This window comes from Mastigoproctus giganteus, chromosome 5 (genome assembly GCF_048544385.1).
Source record: "Mastigoproctus giganteus isolate SK-2022 chromosome 5, ASM4854438v1, whole genome shotgun sequence".
NCBI classification, from domain to species: Eukaryota; Metazoa; Arthropoda; class Arachnida; order Uropygi; family Thelyphonidae; genus Mastigoproctus; species Mastigoproctus giganteus.
In genome coordinates, this window is record NC_143579.1 from 68,393,612 (window position 1) to 68,412,175 (window position 18,564).

The 18,564-nt window shown below is 37.7% G+C and overlaps 1 protein-coding gene across 2 annotated transcripts in view; it reads right to left on the reverse strand.

The window, feature by feature from the left end:
• Nucleotides 1-18,564, reverse strand: part of LOC150085466 (nucleolar transcription factor 1-A-like) — a 451,866-nt gene that overhangs the window by 321,471 nt on the left and 111,831 nt on the right. For both annotated transcript variants that reach the window (XM_090374048.1, XM_090374049.1), the window contains exon 5: nt 7,697-7,852. In XM_090374048.1, coding sequence (XP_090230174.1) covers nt 7,697-7,852 — 156 coding nt within the window. The remainder of the gene's footprint in view (nt 1-7,696; nt 7,853-18,564) is intronic.

Sequence of the window (18,564 nt, forward strand, 5' to 3'; positions counted from 1 at the left end):
CTTCATTGCCCAGAAGACTTCGAAGAGCAGTCTGCACCAGGTTCCATGGCTGCAAAAGACAGGCTAACGCTTCTGCTGTGTGCAAATGTTTGCACCTTAAAATTAAAACCAACGTTAGTGTATCATTCACAAACATCACATGCTCTGAAGGGCCCCATGACCACCAAATACGGAGGATGCGGAAAGGGAAGAGAATGACCACAGCATATCCCCGGAGCAATATGGCCTTAGTTGCTAATGCTCCTAAAAACAAAATAAACAAACAAACAGCTCTGAAGGGTCTAAATGTTGCCAGTCTACTGGAAATGGAACAGGAGGGCTTGGTGACACAAGAAATCTTTTTGGATTGGAACACAAACTATTTTTGTCAAGAGAATGGGTTACCAGCCAAGGCTCATCTTCTCTTGGACAATGTCCCTAGCCATCCTGCAAACCTTGCTGAAGTCGGAACATCTCTGGATATCAGTGATGTTTATCTACCACCAAACACCACTTCAATTTTGCAACCAATTGACCAGGGGATAATAGCAACCTTTAAAGCTAAAACTTCATGGAAATGCTGAGAGTTTGACAGATCAGATAAAACTATCAAAGATTATTGGCATTCATTCATTCAACATTTTGAAGGACATTAATAACATCAACACAGCTTGGGAGGAAGTGTCAGTGAACTGTTTGCACCCATTCAACATTTTGAAGGACATTAATAACATCAACACAGCTTGGGAGGAAGTGTCAGTGAACTGTTTGCACTCATTCAACATTTTGAAGGACATTAATAACATCAACACAGCTTGGGAGGAAGTGTCAGTAAACTGTTTGAATGGAGTGTGGTGCAAACTTCTCCCACAATTTATGCACAAGTTCACAGGATTAGAACCAGTGGAGAACATTGTTGAAGATGTTAGCAGGCTGGTGCAAGATTATAGCTGAAGATGTAACAGAGCTGTTGAATATCCATTGACAGCCTCTTTCCCATAAAGATTTGGAAGAATTGGCTAAAGAATTAAGCTAACAGAAGGAGGAGGAGAATGAAAAAGATGAATGGGCCTCCTCTAAAATCTATGAATACAATGATCTACTGCACTTCCTTTCAGCCATGGAGACCCTCACTGATGAGCTCTGTGAGAATGACCACAACTGGAAGCAAAGTGTGAAAGTGAAAAGGAGCATACTTGTATCCATTGGCCCTGATTTTGAGATTCTTAAAGAAAGAAAGAAAAAATCTCAACAATCAACACTGCATGCTGCAACACTGCACCAAAAAAATAGGAAGATCCTCAACCAGGGACTTCATCAGAGAAGTAAAATCTCTGCATTACACCATTCTCAAAAAAAGATCTATACAGGGCCTTACAACCACGGACTTCATTAGAGAAGTAAAATCTCTGCATTTCACCACTCTCAAAAAAAGATCAATACGGGGACCTTACAGTGGTTCTTACAAAAACTTTTGATCTAAGCTTCAAACATATCAAAGTAAATGTACACAATTTAATTTTTTTATTTAATTATGTTTAGTTTGAATATTTTATACTGTATTACATTTAATTGATTTATATTCATAAAAATACTCTTTTTGCATTCATTTCAGTGCTTTAAATATAATAATATTATATTTATGTTACTTTTGAGAGAGGCCTGGAACTAAATTCATTGGCTTACGTTATATAATTAGGGTCATTTTACACCTTTTTTTTTTTTTTTTTTCTGTGTGACATTTCCTTCACAAATGGAACCCTTTCGTAAACCGGGGGCTGCCTGTGTTCATATGTTCGTTTTTGAAGATATAATTATTTCTAATTTTGAAATTTTATATTCATTGCTATTTTTTAAAATTTTGTAAATGTTAATATGCATGCCCTTATTTCTCTGTTCCTTCCCTCCCTTTCTTTTCTGTAACTAACAAATAGGGTTTTGTAATAACAACTAATGCATCATTCTCAGGTTGCCTTGGAAATGCTGGAGGAGGCAACCACTCGGGCTTCGCCCCCTCCCAAGCAGCCAAGAGGTCGACCTCCAAAAAAATACAAGGTATCAAAATAACATCTGGTTTATTGTATTTCTTACCTTTCTTGTAATTCCAAAAATAATTTTTTTTTCTAGTAATATTCAAATATGTATAAATCAGAAGAAAAATATTAAAAATAAATAGTTGTAACAGTTTCTTTTATTATGATTAAAAAATTTTTATAAATTGTGGATTGCTGTCTGTGTTGATATTCAGTGCTTTTTATTGGTAATGCAGTTTAAATGTTTACATATATTAGAAGAATTAAAATTGTAATGTTATTTCTTCTCTTAATTATTAATTTTTTAATATTTTTTTCTTTACTTTGATGTTTGATGTTTTAAGAGGTATGCCAAATACACTATTAAAAGTGTAAAAAAATTCATTGTGATATTATCGGGATAAAATTTTATTACATGATGGAAAAGAAAACAATTATATTTTTTATAATGACCCCTCCTACGTATTTTCATATTTTTATTTTTATCACCGTAATAATAGCTGGATTTTAGTGATTTGCTGACAGCTAAGACTAACAAAAAATTCCAATAAAAATTAATATTACAGTTTTCATAATGAAAATTAAGCCACCACTTGGAAGTCAAAAACAGTGATTGAGTCGGTATTCAGGTCTCACTTTTGAGTTGAGTGTAACAAATTTCAGTAAAGTCTGGTCATTCTGTGACTATGACCAGACTTTTCCAACTCCTCTGCACCTTCAAACCAGTAGTAATGTTTGTATCTCTGAGTATATCCTCTATATGCAAGGTCCAAGGATAGTTTGAATGCCAAAGTATATTGAAGATTATCCCAGATGAGAACCACTTTATATGGGGAAGGGGGGGTTGAACTGTTGTTGTTGCACCCACAGAAGAATGGCCAGCCTCTGTGACACTAAGCAATACTTGATGGTAGATGACGCTACCATCTAGAGTGGCTACCTGTTTAGAGGTGGAAATGACACATTTCCACCTCTAAACTTCTAAGCCCTATGATTTTCTGACAGAATCTTGATTGAACTGGCCAGCCAAATTTAAAATGTGATTTTAATGAGCCAAAATGTTTTGAGCCATTTTTCTTATACATTGCTTCCTCCACTCAATTTCTGTATGCAAGAAATATCCTGGTGAAATCATTCCCCATTTTATTGCTGCCAAGTTCAGAAATAAAAATGTAGGCTATGGACATAGAAAATTAATTTTTAAGTTCGGATTATAATTCAGTTCTTTGTACACTTCCAGGGGCAGTTCAACACTTTCCATAGTTTGTTCAACGTATAGTTTTCTGATCTTCAATTTCCTGAACTGTTTAAGAAATCAAAGACCAGAGTGCCCTTGAAGGCATTCTATACTGCTCTTCACCTACATTGAGGATATCATCAAAAGAACTGACTTTCATTAACATCTTGATTTGTGGATCAAGTGTTGGAACCGTTTTGTCCAGTGCTTTTATGAACTTTTTTCCCTTATTTTATCTTTGCATCACTAAGTCCTAGAAATTTTTGTATAAAGTATTGGAAACTTTTTGTTCAGTGCTTTTATGAACTTTTTTCATTAAGCCTGAATTGATACAAAAATGGGTCAATAAAATCTTTTTCCTATGAACTAGTAGATGTAGAACATCCTTCTATCTAGGAATATATGCTGTCCAACATAACCAATTCTTGATTTTGTCAAAGATAACTAATTTTTTTTACATAACACTGTAATGGGAACCCTTTGTTCTGCTGTTCCATTCACAAATAAATATTGTGAACCATTGTGAAACTTAAAACATCAAAGGCAGATATTGTTGGGATATCAGAGACGTGGTGTCACACAGATGTAAGTAATGCGGAACTGGAATTTGGGGAATACAATGTGTATAGAAAGGATAGACAGGACAGGAGGGGAGGAGGGGTTATGCTATTAGTTAAGAAACACATAAAATCCAAGGAAGTGAAGCCAGTCGACATCGATGGACAGGGCAGTGTCGAGTCAGTTTGGTGTGACATAAGCATAGGGAAATCAAAATTGAGAGTAGGAGTGTGCTATAGGCCTAATGACTCTGATGAGTATAATAAGATATTGTACAGGGAAATAGAGTGGGCCAGTAAATCAGAGTCTTATAATGGGGAATTTTAATTTCACAGATATTGACTGGAATTTGTGGGTTGGTCACTCGCACACTAGCAAGGCTTTTGTGGATTTATTGGATGATTGTTTTCTACATCAGCATGTTCGTGAGGCAACAAGAGGGTGCAATACTCTTGATCTGATTATCAGTAGTGATTCTTCATGCATTAAGAATCTGCAGATAAATGAACCACTAGGTGGCAGTGATCACAGTGTGTTGAAGTGGGATTTACTCAAGGAGGTAACTACCATCAGAGGTAAAGGGAAGGGTTTTTGTTTTCGTAAAGGCGACTATGATGGTCTGAGACAGTATTTAAATTCTATACAGTGGGACCAACTGATGATGTTACCAACAGCAAACTCAAAATGGGAAGCATTCAAGGAACTAATCTTGGAGGCTACCAGGCTTTACATACCAACTAAGAAATGTTGTTCAAGGTTTAGGCCTAAATGGTTGTCAGATGAACTAATGAGACATGTGGCAGAGAAGAAAAATGCATGGGATACATACAAATTAATGGGTGACATGGAAGCCTATGATAGATATAAGTTGGTCTGTAACCAAGTCACAAAGGAGATTAGGCAGGCAAAGGCAGACTACGAAAAATCCTTGGCAAAGGATGCAAAGAACAGAAAAGAGAGTTCTTTACATATTTAAACTCAAGAAGGAAAGGGATGAATCAGATTGGTCCACTGGATATTGATGGTTCAACAGTTGAGGATCCTGCTCAGGTGGCTAACAATCTAAACGAGTATTTTGCATCTACATTCACGCATGAGGAGTTATTCAGGAAGGAGAATGATGTAGGTAAAGTAAACATTGGCAGTGAGCTGGATGATTTTGTAATAACTGAGAGGAAAGTGGAGGAGAGATTGTTGAGGATAAACATAAAAAAGGCACCTGGGGTGGATGGGATCTATCCAGTTATATTAAAGGAGGCAGCAAAGGAAGTAAGCAAACCCCTAGCCATAATTATGAGAACTTCTTTGGACTCAGGGGAGGTACCCATAGACTGGAGATGTGCAAATGTGACCCCAATTCACAAAGGAGGATCAAAGGCTGACACAAGTAATTATAGACCTGTTAGTTTAACTTCTGTTCCAGGTAAATTAATGGAGGCACTGGTTAAAGAAACACTGCAGGATCATCTAGACAAGACTTCAGTTATATCTCAGACGCAGCATGGTTTTGTTAAGGGCAGGTCTTGCCTGACCAATTTGATTGGATACTATGATGTAGTCACAAAAGAACTGGATGCAGGGAATAACTTTGATATTATATATTTGGATCTTAGAAAGGCTTTTGATACTGTTGCACATGGAAGACTGCTGCACAAACTGGAGCAGTGTGGCATTGGAGGCAAATTGCTGCTATGGATAAGGGGATGGTTGAGTGGCAGAAGACAGAGAGTGGTAATCGATGGACACTGCTCAACGTGGACTAATGTTATTAGTGGAGTTCCTCAGGGTTCAGTGTTGGGTCCTTTGTTGTTTTCGGTGTTTATGAATGATATTGATGATGGGATATCAAGTTTAATGTCCAAGTTTGCAGATGATACAAAGGTTGGCAGGGTTGTTAAGGACACCACTGGCGCTATGCTGCTGCAACAGGATCTGGAAAGGTTGAACAGATGGGCTGAGAGGTGGCAAATGAAGTTTAACATTGACAAATGTAAAGTACTACATATGGGAAACAGTAACCCTAGAGCAACGTATCAACTCTGCGGTACTACACTGACAGTGGTGGAGAATGAAAAGGACCTGGGGGTAATTGTGCAGGCAGATATGAAGTTCTCTGAGCAGTGCAGACGAGGTGCAAGAGTAGCTCATTTTGTCTTGTCAATACTATACAGGAATTTTTCTAGCAGGGATAAGGAGGTGATTATTCCCTTGTATAAGGCAATGGTTAGGCCACATCTCGAGTACTGTATACAGGTCTGGAGGCCTCATTTCAAGAAGGATGTAGAGCTGCTGGAACGGATACAGAGAAAGGCAACAAGATTAGTGAATGGAACAAAGGGTTGCCCTTACGAAGAAAGGCTTAAGTTTTGCAAATTACAGAGTCTGGAGACTAGGCACCGGCGAGGTGATCTGATAGAGGTGTATAAGGCTTTGAATGGTTTGAGCATGCTCAATGCCAATGGGATTCTTCATCTTTCTCAGAATAATCACCTCAGAGGGCATAAATTCAAATTGAGGAAGGACGGATGTCGGATAGATGTGCGGAAATTTGCCTTTGGCCAGCGGGTGGTTGGTTGGTGGAACCGACTTCCATCACTTGTTGTTGAAGTTGATAGCCTAAACAAATTTAAAGCTAAACTGGACAGGTATTTCGAACAAACGGAGGGGTGAAATGGGAGTGGTGTGTGTTTTTTTTTTTTTTTTTTTTTTTGGCTGATGCTGAATAAGCTTGCTTTCTTGCATCATATGCCTCTACTAATGTTAATATTAAATGTTAAGATAGTACAAATGATAAACAATTCAAGGTTAAATACGGAGAGAAAAGTAAATCACTCAGATTGCAACATAATCCTAGGAGTAGCAGGATTAAGCATAAGAAACCTTGAATGACAAAAGAAATAGAAGAATTAATGGTACAAAGAGATAAATACTTAAGGCAGTATAGAAATTGTCCATCAAAGATAGAACATTATCATAATTATAAAACATTAAGAAATAAATTGACAGGTATGATTAGAAAAAAAAAAAAAAAAAACTTATTACAATCAACTTTTTATGGATAAGCAGATAACTCAAAAGGAAAAATGGAACATTATAAATAACCTACTAGGGGGGGGGGGGGGGGGGAACAAGGGAAAATGAAATTAAAACATTATTAGAACAGATCTCTGGTACAAACAAACAATATGAGGCTGCAAATAGATTTGCCAAAGCTATATTAGATCTCAGTAGATACAACATACACTACTGCCAAGACTCCTTTGCTCAAAAAGATAGTCCTCCTCAGATAGTGAACTCTTGTGCAGTCTTAGCTCCACAGTACACGGAAATTCTTAAGATCATAGAACAGTTAAAGAACAAGAAAACTTACGGACTGGACTGTATTACAGTAACCGAAGTAAAGAGAAATAAGGAACAGTTCACTGTTCTCTTGGTGGAGCTTATAGCACGAATGTTAGAACTGCAATAATAATAATAACAATAAAAGCAACCATTTCACATCAATAATAATAATAATTTTAAAAGTGCTAAACTACCCTGTATTATTCTGTATTTATTAATCAATTTTTTAATTACACTGTTAATTCCTATGCACAACATTTAGCAAATATTTTATTATTTAAATTTCATTAAATTATGTATTTTCAAACTGCTATACATTTCAGAAAGATCCAACACATAAAATAAAACATACAAAATTAATGCAGTTATTCAGCTTGAGAAATCTTCACATAGTGACAGAACTCAAAATTAATATTTTGCTGATTAAGTTGAAAATAATTACAAACTATGTAATAACAATCATGCAGTGCACTTCTCCAATCCCTTCACAAATTAAAAACTATGTAAATAATGTCTAAAATAACTAGAAAATGAAAAAAAGTAGCACCTTTTTTTTTTCGGGCATCTGCTGAAACTTTTGAGAAAGCAGCTTTGCTAAATCAGTCATTGACATGTCAGGATGTTCACGGCTATACTTTTCTCTTTTTTCCAAGAAATAACGAAAGTATGGAGTAAGAGGTTTCTTTGGCATCTCTGGATGTTTCTGAAAATATAAAAAAATATGGCAAATATGAAAATTAATGTCACTAGACATAAAAATGATAGATATAAATTCAGAAAAGCAATGCTTTCTTACATTCATCATACCTAAATGAAGTAACAATAATTAACAACAATTATTGACAAGATTTCCAGTATAACACCAGCTAAGTATGTATGATGCTTAATAGTACAGTGGGGCCCCAACATCTGATGGTAATTCATTCCACAAAACCCATTGTATGTTGAAAATATTGTAAGTTGAAACCCATAATACATTGATTTCCTGTAATTCATTCCCCAACAACACATAAAATAGGTATGTCTTGCATATTATACTTAATTTTTACATTCAAAAATTAGTTTTTTTATAAAGATTACTTAATAAATAGTCATGAAACATCTTAAAATAAAAAAACAACCAAAAAAACAGACTTGAAATGCAGAGCTGATGAAATCAATGGTGGCGTAGTGGTGGTGGGACTATATAAAGCGTGATGTGTCTTTTCAGTCTTTTGTTGCTACTGCAAAGAAAAAGTGTCCAAATGGACTGATTTTGACAACTTTTTTGTAGCTTCCTGAAGTCCAGCGTCAATAAGGTCCTCCACATCCTCTTTGCCAAATCCAGACCCACTGATTTACCACGAGCAACAATATCATTTGTCAAAGCACCATCATCTTCAAATTCATCAACGTTTTGAATAATTAAAGGCCAGATCTTTTTCCAGGCTGAATTTAAGCACTTGGTGGAAACACTCCAAGAACTTACAATCAGCCTCACACAATCCAGCATGTTGAACTTGGCCTCCAAAAATCTTTGAGGGTGAGAGCATTTTCACCAGAGGCTGCTGCAAAGCAATTTGCGAACATTTTCGTGGTGTACATTTTCTTGAAGTTTGAAATCACTTGCTGGTTTGGTTGAAGAAGAGGAGTGGTGTTGGGTGGCAAAAAATTGACTTGAACAAAGTCAAACTGTACCTGAAGAGATTGAACAAGGTTGGGATCATGGCCTGGTGCATTATCCAGCAGGAGCAGTGGCTTCACAGGAAGCTTATTTTTCTCAAGATAACTCTTCACTGAAGGACAGAAAACTTCAAGCTTCCATTCATTGAAGGCATATCCTGTAACCCAGGCCTTCTTGTTACTGCACCAAAAAACTCCCGGCATGCATTTGTCGACCTTTCGTTGTTTAAATACTATGGGGGTATTAGAGTGATACACAAGCAAAGGCTTCAGCTTAAAATCTCAAGAGGCATTGGCACCCAACAGAAGAGTGAGCCTATCTTTTATAGGCTTATTATTATATTATTAGTGATCCTTAGTGATGTACATATTCCTGAGCATTCACGTCCAGAAGAGGCCGATTTCATAAATGTTAAAAACCTGCTGGGGAAGATAACCCTCCTGATCAACTAACTCTTGGAATTCAATTTTAAAGGTCTCAGCTGCTTTATTATCAGCACTGAATGCCTTCCCATGCCTTCAACACTTTCGATATTCACCCCCCCCCCCTTTTTTTTTTTTTTTGAAGCGCTCAAACCAGCCTTTGCTGGCTTTAAAGTCTTCAGAAAGCACAGCACTGCCACTGGTTGATGGAGCTTGAAGTTTCAGATCGTCATAGATCTGAATCAATCGTACAAGTCGTTCCATGCATCTGAAAATTTCTAGCTATATCGGAAAGCCATCAGTACCTGCAAATATCATCTGTCCTTAAAATAAAAGATCATATGGATGGTATATCAGTTCCTGAGAATATCAAATGTCGATGTCATCGTAAGTCAAGGACCTACTGTACTTTAAAACTACCATTACAAAATTTAAACATTGAGAAATAAAAGCAAAATATAAACAGAATGGGAAAAAAACTTGAACATGGAAGATCACTTCTGTTTAATACCAAACCAATACTGCTATAGAAAAATTAATGAGTAACGTATAAATGTTTCAGAGATTGCTAAAGAGCTGCATATATCCACTGATAACAAATGCAATGATTATTTGTGCACATATATAAATATTTAAAGTAGCTTTTGGCCTACTTCAAAGCCAACCCAGAACACTATTTGTAACTGTTGCTGGTAAGGAGACAAAGAATTCATCACTGAGAACCAAAAACAAAAAGTCCAAGCAAAACAGACTATCACACAGCATTACCACCTTCTTCCAAAAAATACCAAAATGAACCAACATCAATCAAGGTTATAGCTATAATCTTTTGGGATCATGAAGAAATATTATTAATTGATTTGCTAAGAAAAATAGTACCAGGATGGATGGCAATTACAAGACTGAATTAATATTTCCATTGCAGAGATCCTATTAAATCTGAACAGTAAAGAAAATTAATGAAGGTGTTTTTCTTCATGACAATGCACAAATTAATAAAACCATTTGGCATAGTGACAGGAATAAATTTTCAGGTGATAGAGAAAGCCTACGTGGATATAAGCTAGTCTGTAATCAAGTCACAAAGGAGGTTAGGGAAGCAAATGCAGATTACGAGAAATCTTTGGAAAAGGATGCAAAGAGATCTTTACTTATATAAATGCTGGAAGGAAGGTGATGAATCAAATTGGTCCACTCGATATCAATGGTTTGACTGTTGATGATCCTGCTCAGATAGCTGACAAACATTCAGTATTTTGCATCTACATTCACACATGAGGAATTTTGTAAGAAAGTGGAGAAAGAACAGAAGCATATTAAACTCTAACAAGGAACTATACAAATTTGTATGATTTTGTAATAACTGAGAGCAAAGTGGAGGAGAAATTGTTAAAGAAAGGCAGCTGAGGTGGATGGAATCTATCCAGTTATATTAAAGGAGGAGGCAAAGGAAATAAGCAAACCCTTAGCTATAATTATGAGAGCATCGTTGGACCCAGGAGAGCTCCTTAGAAAATAATGGAGTCACTGGTAAAATAAGCATTGAAGGATCATCTAGTCAAGACTGCAGTAATAATTCAGACAGCATGGGTTTGTTAAGGGGAAGTCTTGTCAGACCAATTTGATTGGATACTATGAAGTGGTCAAAAGGAACTGGATAAAAGAGATAATTATCATATCATATACTTGGCTTTTGGGAAAGCTTTTGATAGTGTTGCACATTAGCATTGGTACAAGCATATAATGCAAGAAAGCAAGCTTATGCAGCATCAGCCCAAAAAAAAAAAAAAAAAACATCTCATTTCACCCTTCCATTCACTCTAAATGCTAGTCTCACTCAGCCTTAAATTTATTTAAGCTATGAACTTCCACAACAAGAGATGAAAGTCTGTTCCAGCAATGGCAAATTTCCACACATCAATACTACAACTGTCCAATCAGGTTTGTAATCTGAGCAAAAGGAAGAATCCCATCAGCATTGAGCTTGCCCAACCTGTTCAAGGACTTATACACCTCAATGAGGTCACCTCACAGGGGCCTAGTCTCCAGGTGCTGCAATTTGCAGAACTTAAGACTTTCTTGGTAAGAGCACCCATTTGTTCCCCTCACCAGTCTTGTTGCCCTTCTTCATACTCATTCTAGCAACCCTACATCCTTATTAAAATGAGGCCTCTAGACCTGTATACAGTATTCAAGGAGTGGCCTGACCATTGCCTTGTACAAGGGGATAATTACCTCCTTGGACCTGTTAGAAAAATTCCTATATATCATTGACAAATCTCCATGATCTGATCTGGCAGCCCGTCTGCACTGCTCAGAGGATGTCATATCTCACAACACAATTACCCCCAGGTCTTTTTCAATCTCCACCTCCCACAGTGTAGTACCACAGAGTTGGTACGTTTCTCTTGGGTTACTGCTACCCATATGCAATACTTTGCATTTGTCAATGTTAAACTTCGGTTGCCACTTCTCAGCCATTCTGCCTAACTTTTCTAGATCCTGTTGCAGTAGCATACTGTCTTTACTGTCATTAACAACCCTGTCAACCTTTGTATCATCTGTAAATTTGGACATTAAGACAGGTATACAGGGTCCAGTCACATTATTATGATCACCTACCTAGTATCCAGAATATGCGCCTTTTGCAGCATGCACCACAGCCAGCTGCCATGAGAGAGACTCAATAAGTGCACGGAAGGTTGCTATGGGTATCTGTGACCATGAAGACTGCAGTGCACCCTGGAGTTCCTGTAGATTCTTTGATGGAGGATCTATCCATCTGATGTGTCGATTGAGGTGGTCCATAGATTTTCAATTGGGTTAAGATCCAGGGAATTCGGTGGCCAAGGGAGTAGCTTGAAGTCTTCATTGTGCTCCTCAAGCCACACACGGACAATTCTGGGGACATGGCACGGCACAGTGCCTTGCTGATAGATATCATTGCCCCCTGGGAACACGTTCAACATGTATGGATGTACCTGATCGGCGACGATCAATAGATAATCATTTGTGCTCAGGGTGCCTTCCAGAGGTATCAGCGGACCCAAGCCATGCCATGAAAACATTCCCAAGGCCATAACACTGCCCCCACCAGCTTGCCTTCTGCCAACAATCATGTCCGGGTGTCTGTTCCCGGAGGTTTCACGCTTAATACTCCACCGTCCATCCACTCGGTGGAGCAGAAACCATGACTATCAGAGAAGGGCACCGGTTGTCGCTCGGCCGGGATCCAGTGTCGGTATTGCTGTGCAAACTGACGCTGCTGTTTGCAATGAATGGCTGTCGGCATAGGTGCTGTCACCAAGCTGGAGCCAAATGCATAACAGGGTTCACTGCACTCTCATGTTGGAGACCTTTCTGGTTACCCCAAAGTTCATTTGGCTGCCAGCTGAGCAACAGTCGCACGCCGATCGGTCGTGACCAACCGTTTTAGCTGACATTCACCTCTCGGATCAATGCCGCATGGGGGCTCCACAACTGGCAGCAAGTCGGGTGATCAAAACAGTCCCATTCATCCAGTCTTGATACGCTTTTACCACTGCAGTACGTGAGCATTTCACAAAATCTGCTGTTTTGGAAATGCTGGCACCCCTGGCCTGATAGCCAATGATCATGCATTTTTCCAGGTCTGAAGGTCGCGTGCTTTTCTCATGACAAAGGCTGTTAATGTGTTCATGGATGCCGAAAATCAAGCCTTATATGCTTGTGGCGTGTGAACTTGACACTTGCTCTGTATGATTCGCTGTGTGTGTGTGTGTGTGTGTGTGTGATTGCATTGGGGGGGGGGTCATAATATTGTGACTGAACTCTGTACCGTCATCAATATCGCTAATGAATACATAAAACAACAATGGGGCCAGCACCGAACCTTGGGGAACTCCACTAATAACAGTCCATGAAGAGCAGTGTCCATTGATTACCACTCTGTCGTTTCCCACTTAACCATCCCTTTATCCATTGTACACACTTTCCCTTAATGCCATACCACTCCAATGTGTACAGCAGTCATCCATGTGCAACAGTATCAAAAGCTTTCCGGAAATCCAAGCATTGAAATCAAAATTATTTTTTCCGTCCAGTTCCTTTTTGACCAAGTCATAATATCCAATCAAACTGGTTAGACGAGACCTCCCTTTAACAAACCCATGCCGTGTCTGAATTATTGCTGCGGCCTTGTCTAGATGATCCTGCAATGCTTCTTTAACCAGTGACTCCATTATTTTTCCCAGAACACAAATTAAACTAACAGGTCTATAGTTATTTGTGTCACCATTTGAACCCCCTTTGTGAATTGGGGATACATCTGCATACCTCCAGTCCATGGGGACCTCTCCCTTGAGTCCAAGGAAGCTCTCATAATTATGGCTAAGGGTTTGCTTACTTCCTTTGCTGCCTCCTTTAATATAACTGGATAGATCCCATCCACCTCAGGTGCCTTCCTTATGTTTAACTTCCAACAATTTCTCTTCAACTTTGCTCTCAGTTATTACAAAATCACTTACCTCACTGTTAGAGTTTGATAAACTTCTGGCACTCCCCTCATTTAATAACTCCTCATGTGTGAATGAAGATGCAAAAGACTCATTCAGTTTATCAGCTACCTGAGCATGATTATCAATAGTCAACCCATCTATGTTAAGTGGTTCAATCTGATTCATCGCTTTCGTTCTAGAGTTTACATAAATAAAGAACTCTTTGCTATTTTTCTTTGCATCCTTTGCCAAAGATTTCTCATAATGTGCCTTAACATGCCTAACCTCCTTTGTGACTCGATTACAGACTAGCTTATATCTGACATAGGCTTCTGTGTCGCCTGATAATTTATATGAATCCCATGCAATTTTCTTCTGTACAAGCTTCATTAATTCATCTGACATCCATTTAGGCCTAAACCTTGAACAGTATTTCTTGGTTGGCATGAAAAACCTAGTGGGCTCCAGGATTAAGTACCTGAAGGCATTTTAGAATGCACGAATAATCACTGTTGATAAGCAGATCAAGAGTATTACTTCCTGTGGAACCTGTTACTATAGAAAACAGTCATCCGATACAGGAACTCCCTGACTTACATAAGGTTGCATTCCACGGATCGCTACGCAAGTCAGATTTTACATAAGTTGGAATTTCCCCCATGCTTGTGCAGCACATGCAACTGTGCTCACTTAATTGATTGAATCAAAAAAGCAATGTTCGACGAACATGTAAATAGAATTATTTATGGTATTTATTCAATTTCTTTGTTTTGAAGAGCATTTATTGCGCAGGAGATAAATTTATCGTATTTATCTCATGCACAGGAAAAATTACAAAAGTGTGCAATTTAAAAAAATTTCAAAATTATAAAATTACAAAAGAAGAGAGGAGACAGGCATAATATCAGTTAAGTTTTACCTCTTGGGCATTGTTGCCAGAATCGAAGTCATCAGCTAATAAGTACCCCGTTGCAGAGGTTGAGGGCTGTGGAGATTTAGAAGGGGTCGACCGCTCAACCTTACAAAAGAACATATTAATGGATGACTGGATGGTGCCTTTTTTCTTTTCATCATAGATTTCTTTGTAGCAAGCAAGCATATCGTTCACCCCTCTGTTAACTTTTAACAATTGTTTGCTGTCAGGAACCTTCTCAAACCTTGCCTTTGCTGATGCAATTTCATGAAATGCCATTGCCATTTCTCTGGTGATGAAGCGTCTCTGCTCCTCGTTTGGTTCATCTTGAGCTTCATTAACATTTTCTTCTTTCACTATTGCTGCCTGCAAGTCAATAAGTTATTCATTAGATAATTCCTTCTCTTCTCCCTCTATTAACTCCTCCACGTCTTTGGCATCAACCTCCAAATGAAGTAGCTCTGCAACCTTTACAATGTTATCTGTAATTCCTTCATATGAATCAACTTTTTGAAATCCTTCTAAGCCTTTTATGTGCTGTGAGCATATTTTCTTCCATGTGCCATTTAAACAACTTTTAGTAATTTCCACCCAGGCCTTATTAATGTTTAAGATGGCGTGGCAAATACTGTAAGATTTCCAAAGGTCGCTTAACGTAAAATTTTTCTCATTGTCTACTGCAGACAATGCCTGAGCAAATGTTGTGCATAAATAGTATGCTTTTAATTTCGAAATAACACCCTGATCCATAGGTTGGATGAGTGAAGTCCTGTTTGGTGGTAGAAATATGACACTCACGTTCAAATTGAAATCATCTAGATGCATAGGATGTCCAGGAGCATTATCTAATAGAAGCAAAATCTTGAAAGGAACGTCATTATCTTTACAATATTTTTCAACCTCGGGAATGAAGCAGCATTTAAACCAATCCTCAAAGAGAGATATTGTTATCCAATGCTCTTTGGTTCGATCGGAAATGCAAGGGTAGGGTGGCTTTATTGATGCCCTTAAATGCATGAGGATTTCCAGAATGGTACACAAGCAGTGGTTTTAATCTGTAATCTCCTGCTCAAGCTAGAGCGTAGCCCTATCTTTTGACGTCTTAAAACCTGGCATTGTATTTTCCTCTTTGGAAATGTATGTTCGTTCTGGCGTTTTTTTTTTCCAATACAGAGTAGTCTCGTCAACATTAATAATTTGCTGCATTGAATAGCCACCTTCGATGATTAAAAGTTTTCATCACTGGATCGTCTCTCAGCTGCTGAAATGGCTGCTTTATTACAGCAATTGTTTCTTAATGCCTTTTTCTTGAATTAGATCTTTTAATTCAATGAAATGTTGTGGAAACCAGCGCGATGCTTGAACCTATTAAACCACCCATCACTTGCCAGGAACTTGGGTTGGGGTTCGCCGTACTTATCCTTAATATATTTATAAATAAGTGTTGCTTTTGCTTGAATGGTCATTAGACTCAGGGACACTCGCTTCTGAATCTAATTTTCCATCCATATTATTAACAGCTGTTCCATCTTCGATATAGTACCTGAACACTGTTTTGTGATCACTGTCAGTGGCATATTCAGGTATCATCGTAAGGGGGGGGGGGGTCCTTGGCAACCAGAATTTTCAGGTTTTTTTTTTTAAAAGAACGCCTCCTGCATTATTTTTCAGTAATTTCAATTTTTCGGCTAAGGGATTATATGCCCCTTCTGCCCACCCCCGATTTAATTCAACCTGCCCCTAAAATTTATATTGTCATACTAAATAATGATTCTGTTATCAGTGGATTATGCAATAGTTTGGCTACTTGTGTTTTAGTTATATACTTGAACTTAAATTTTTATCTAATATCCTTATATTGCCCTTAATCAGAAGACTTGAATTACTCATAAAACAACCTGGATGCAGCTTTAAAATCTTTAGATCCACAAAATGTTATAACCTCCTATGTAAATGCTAAATCGCTACTTTGGTATGGCAATGGCACTGATTCTCATGGTCTCATATTAGAGGACTCCATTATCAACAACAACTTAAATGTAATAAAAACACCTCATCAAGTATAAACATTTTCCAGTCCTGATGGAGAATCAAATTGATGTTACATTAACCAATTCTCATTTTAGAGCTATTGTTAGTGATTGGGAGGTAATTGCTGATTGGACCAATGGGTCCTGTTTTTTGTTGTTACAGATTTCATCAATCCTGAGAATCAATCTTCATTACAGCCGGATTTAATCTTATTTTCAACAAATCATATAAACTGGGACTTGTTTGACTTTTCCCATTTGTTTAGACTTTCCTGCTGATGACTTTTCATCATTGGATCCTCTCTCAGCTGCTGAAATGGCTGCTTTATTACAGCAATTGTTTCTTAATGCTTTTTATAAATCAACTAGAAAGAAATGGGTTAATTTGAGGACTTTGTTCCTGGTGGACTTCAGAACTTTCTTCTTTAAGAAAAGAGTACACCATGCCCATTGCAAATACCACTGTTAAAATAGAGATTGGCCTTCTGATGATGTTGCTTATCTCCATTCCAAATATATTTCACTTAAGAAACATGGATAGAATTTGTTCACAGCTCTGGCAACACTGACCCTTGGGACTGTATTTACAGAAGAGCAAGTAATAATGCTTTCTCTTTTGAAATTTATGAAACTGTTAGTGACAATTCCATGGAAACCACTGACTGGACCAATATACTAAATTTCATTCTTGACAGACTTTTTCCTATCAATGATCCATCTACTGATTCTACTGTACATATGAACATTCAAGCTGCAAATTGTCTTATATTAGCAATATTCAAACAGAAGAATTTATTATTTATGAGTTATCTTTAGTTGCCAAAAAGATTAACATCAAGAAATCTAATGATAAAAATATTTTCAACCTGGTCCAGCCCAGGGCTGGACCAGGTTTAAAATGTTTTCATCATTAGATTATTGCAACTTTGTCCACATGTTCTGCTTTTGCTTTATAATAAATGTCTTTGAGTGGGACTCTCCTGATATGCGAAAAACTGCACTTTTAAAATTGATAAAAAAAAAAAAAAAGGCGGATAAACCAGCTTGCAATCCCAGGTCCTACAGGTCTGTAGCACTCTTGGCGAACCATGGGAAATTGCTACAGCAGCTTATGACCTTAGGTATCACTGATATTCTTCAATCTAAACATGATTTCTGTGCAGGGCAATCCTGTGAGGACATGCTTGTGATCTTCGTCCTCAACACAGAGTTCCACATCAATGTATATATATAATACTCAGCATCTTTATTGATTTCAAGGGTGCTTTTGATTCCCTCTGGTGGCAAAGCGCCCTCTAACATCTTCGTTCAGCAGAATACCAGCTGATTACTTAGTAACAGCTGGTATACCATAAAAAGCTGGTATTCTGCTGATTACTTCATTCCCAGAATACCAGCTTTTTATGAACTAATTTAGTAACCATTACATTTTAGTGAAATCAAAATTTCAGAAAATTCATTTGGAATACACTGTTACAAGATTGGATCTCCAGTTGCTTTAACAGTACTAAAATTGTCGCCTATGCCGACAACCTCTCCATCTTAATTCACAGCTCTTCCAGATCTGCTACTGAAATCACTGTTAATGATGTTCTTCAAAATATTTTTCAATGGACCAAGGACAATAAACTGACAATAAGCCCAGCTGAAATTAAAATGATTTTTGGTTCACACTTAAATCCTCAACGGCCTCCTCTAGTAAAGAGGATCAACAATAACAGGATGCCACTTGTTTCTGAAACTAAATTGCTTGGGAATAACAATAGACTCAAGGTTCAACTTCATTTTTCATTTAATGAATGTTACAAGCAAGATTAAAAGATTCACCAGTGTTATTGTCAAAATTTCTCGCACTGATTGGGGCCTTTCTAGATACACAAGAATTTATTACAATGCCGTTTTATTCCCTATA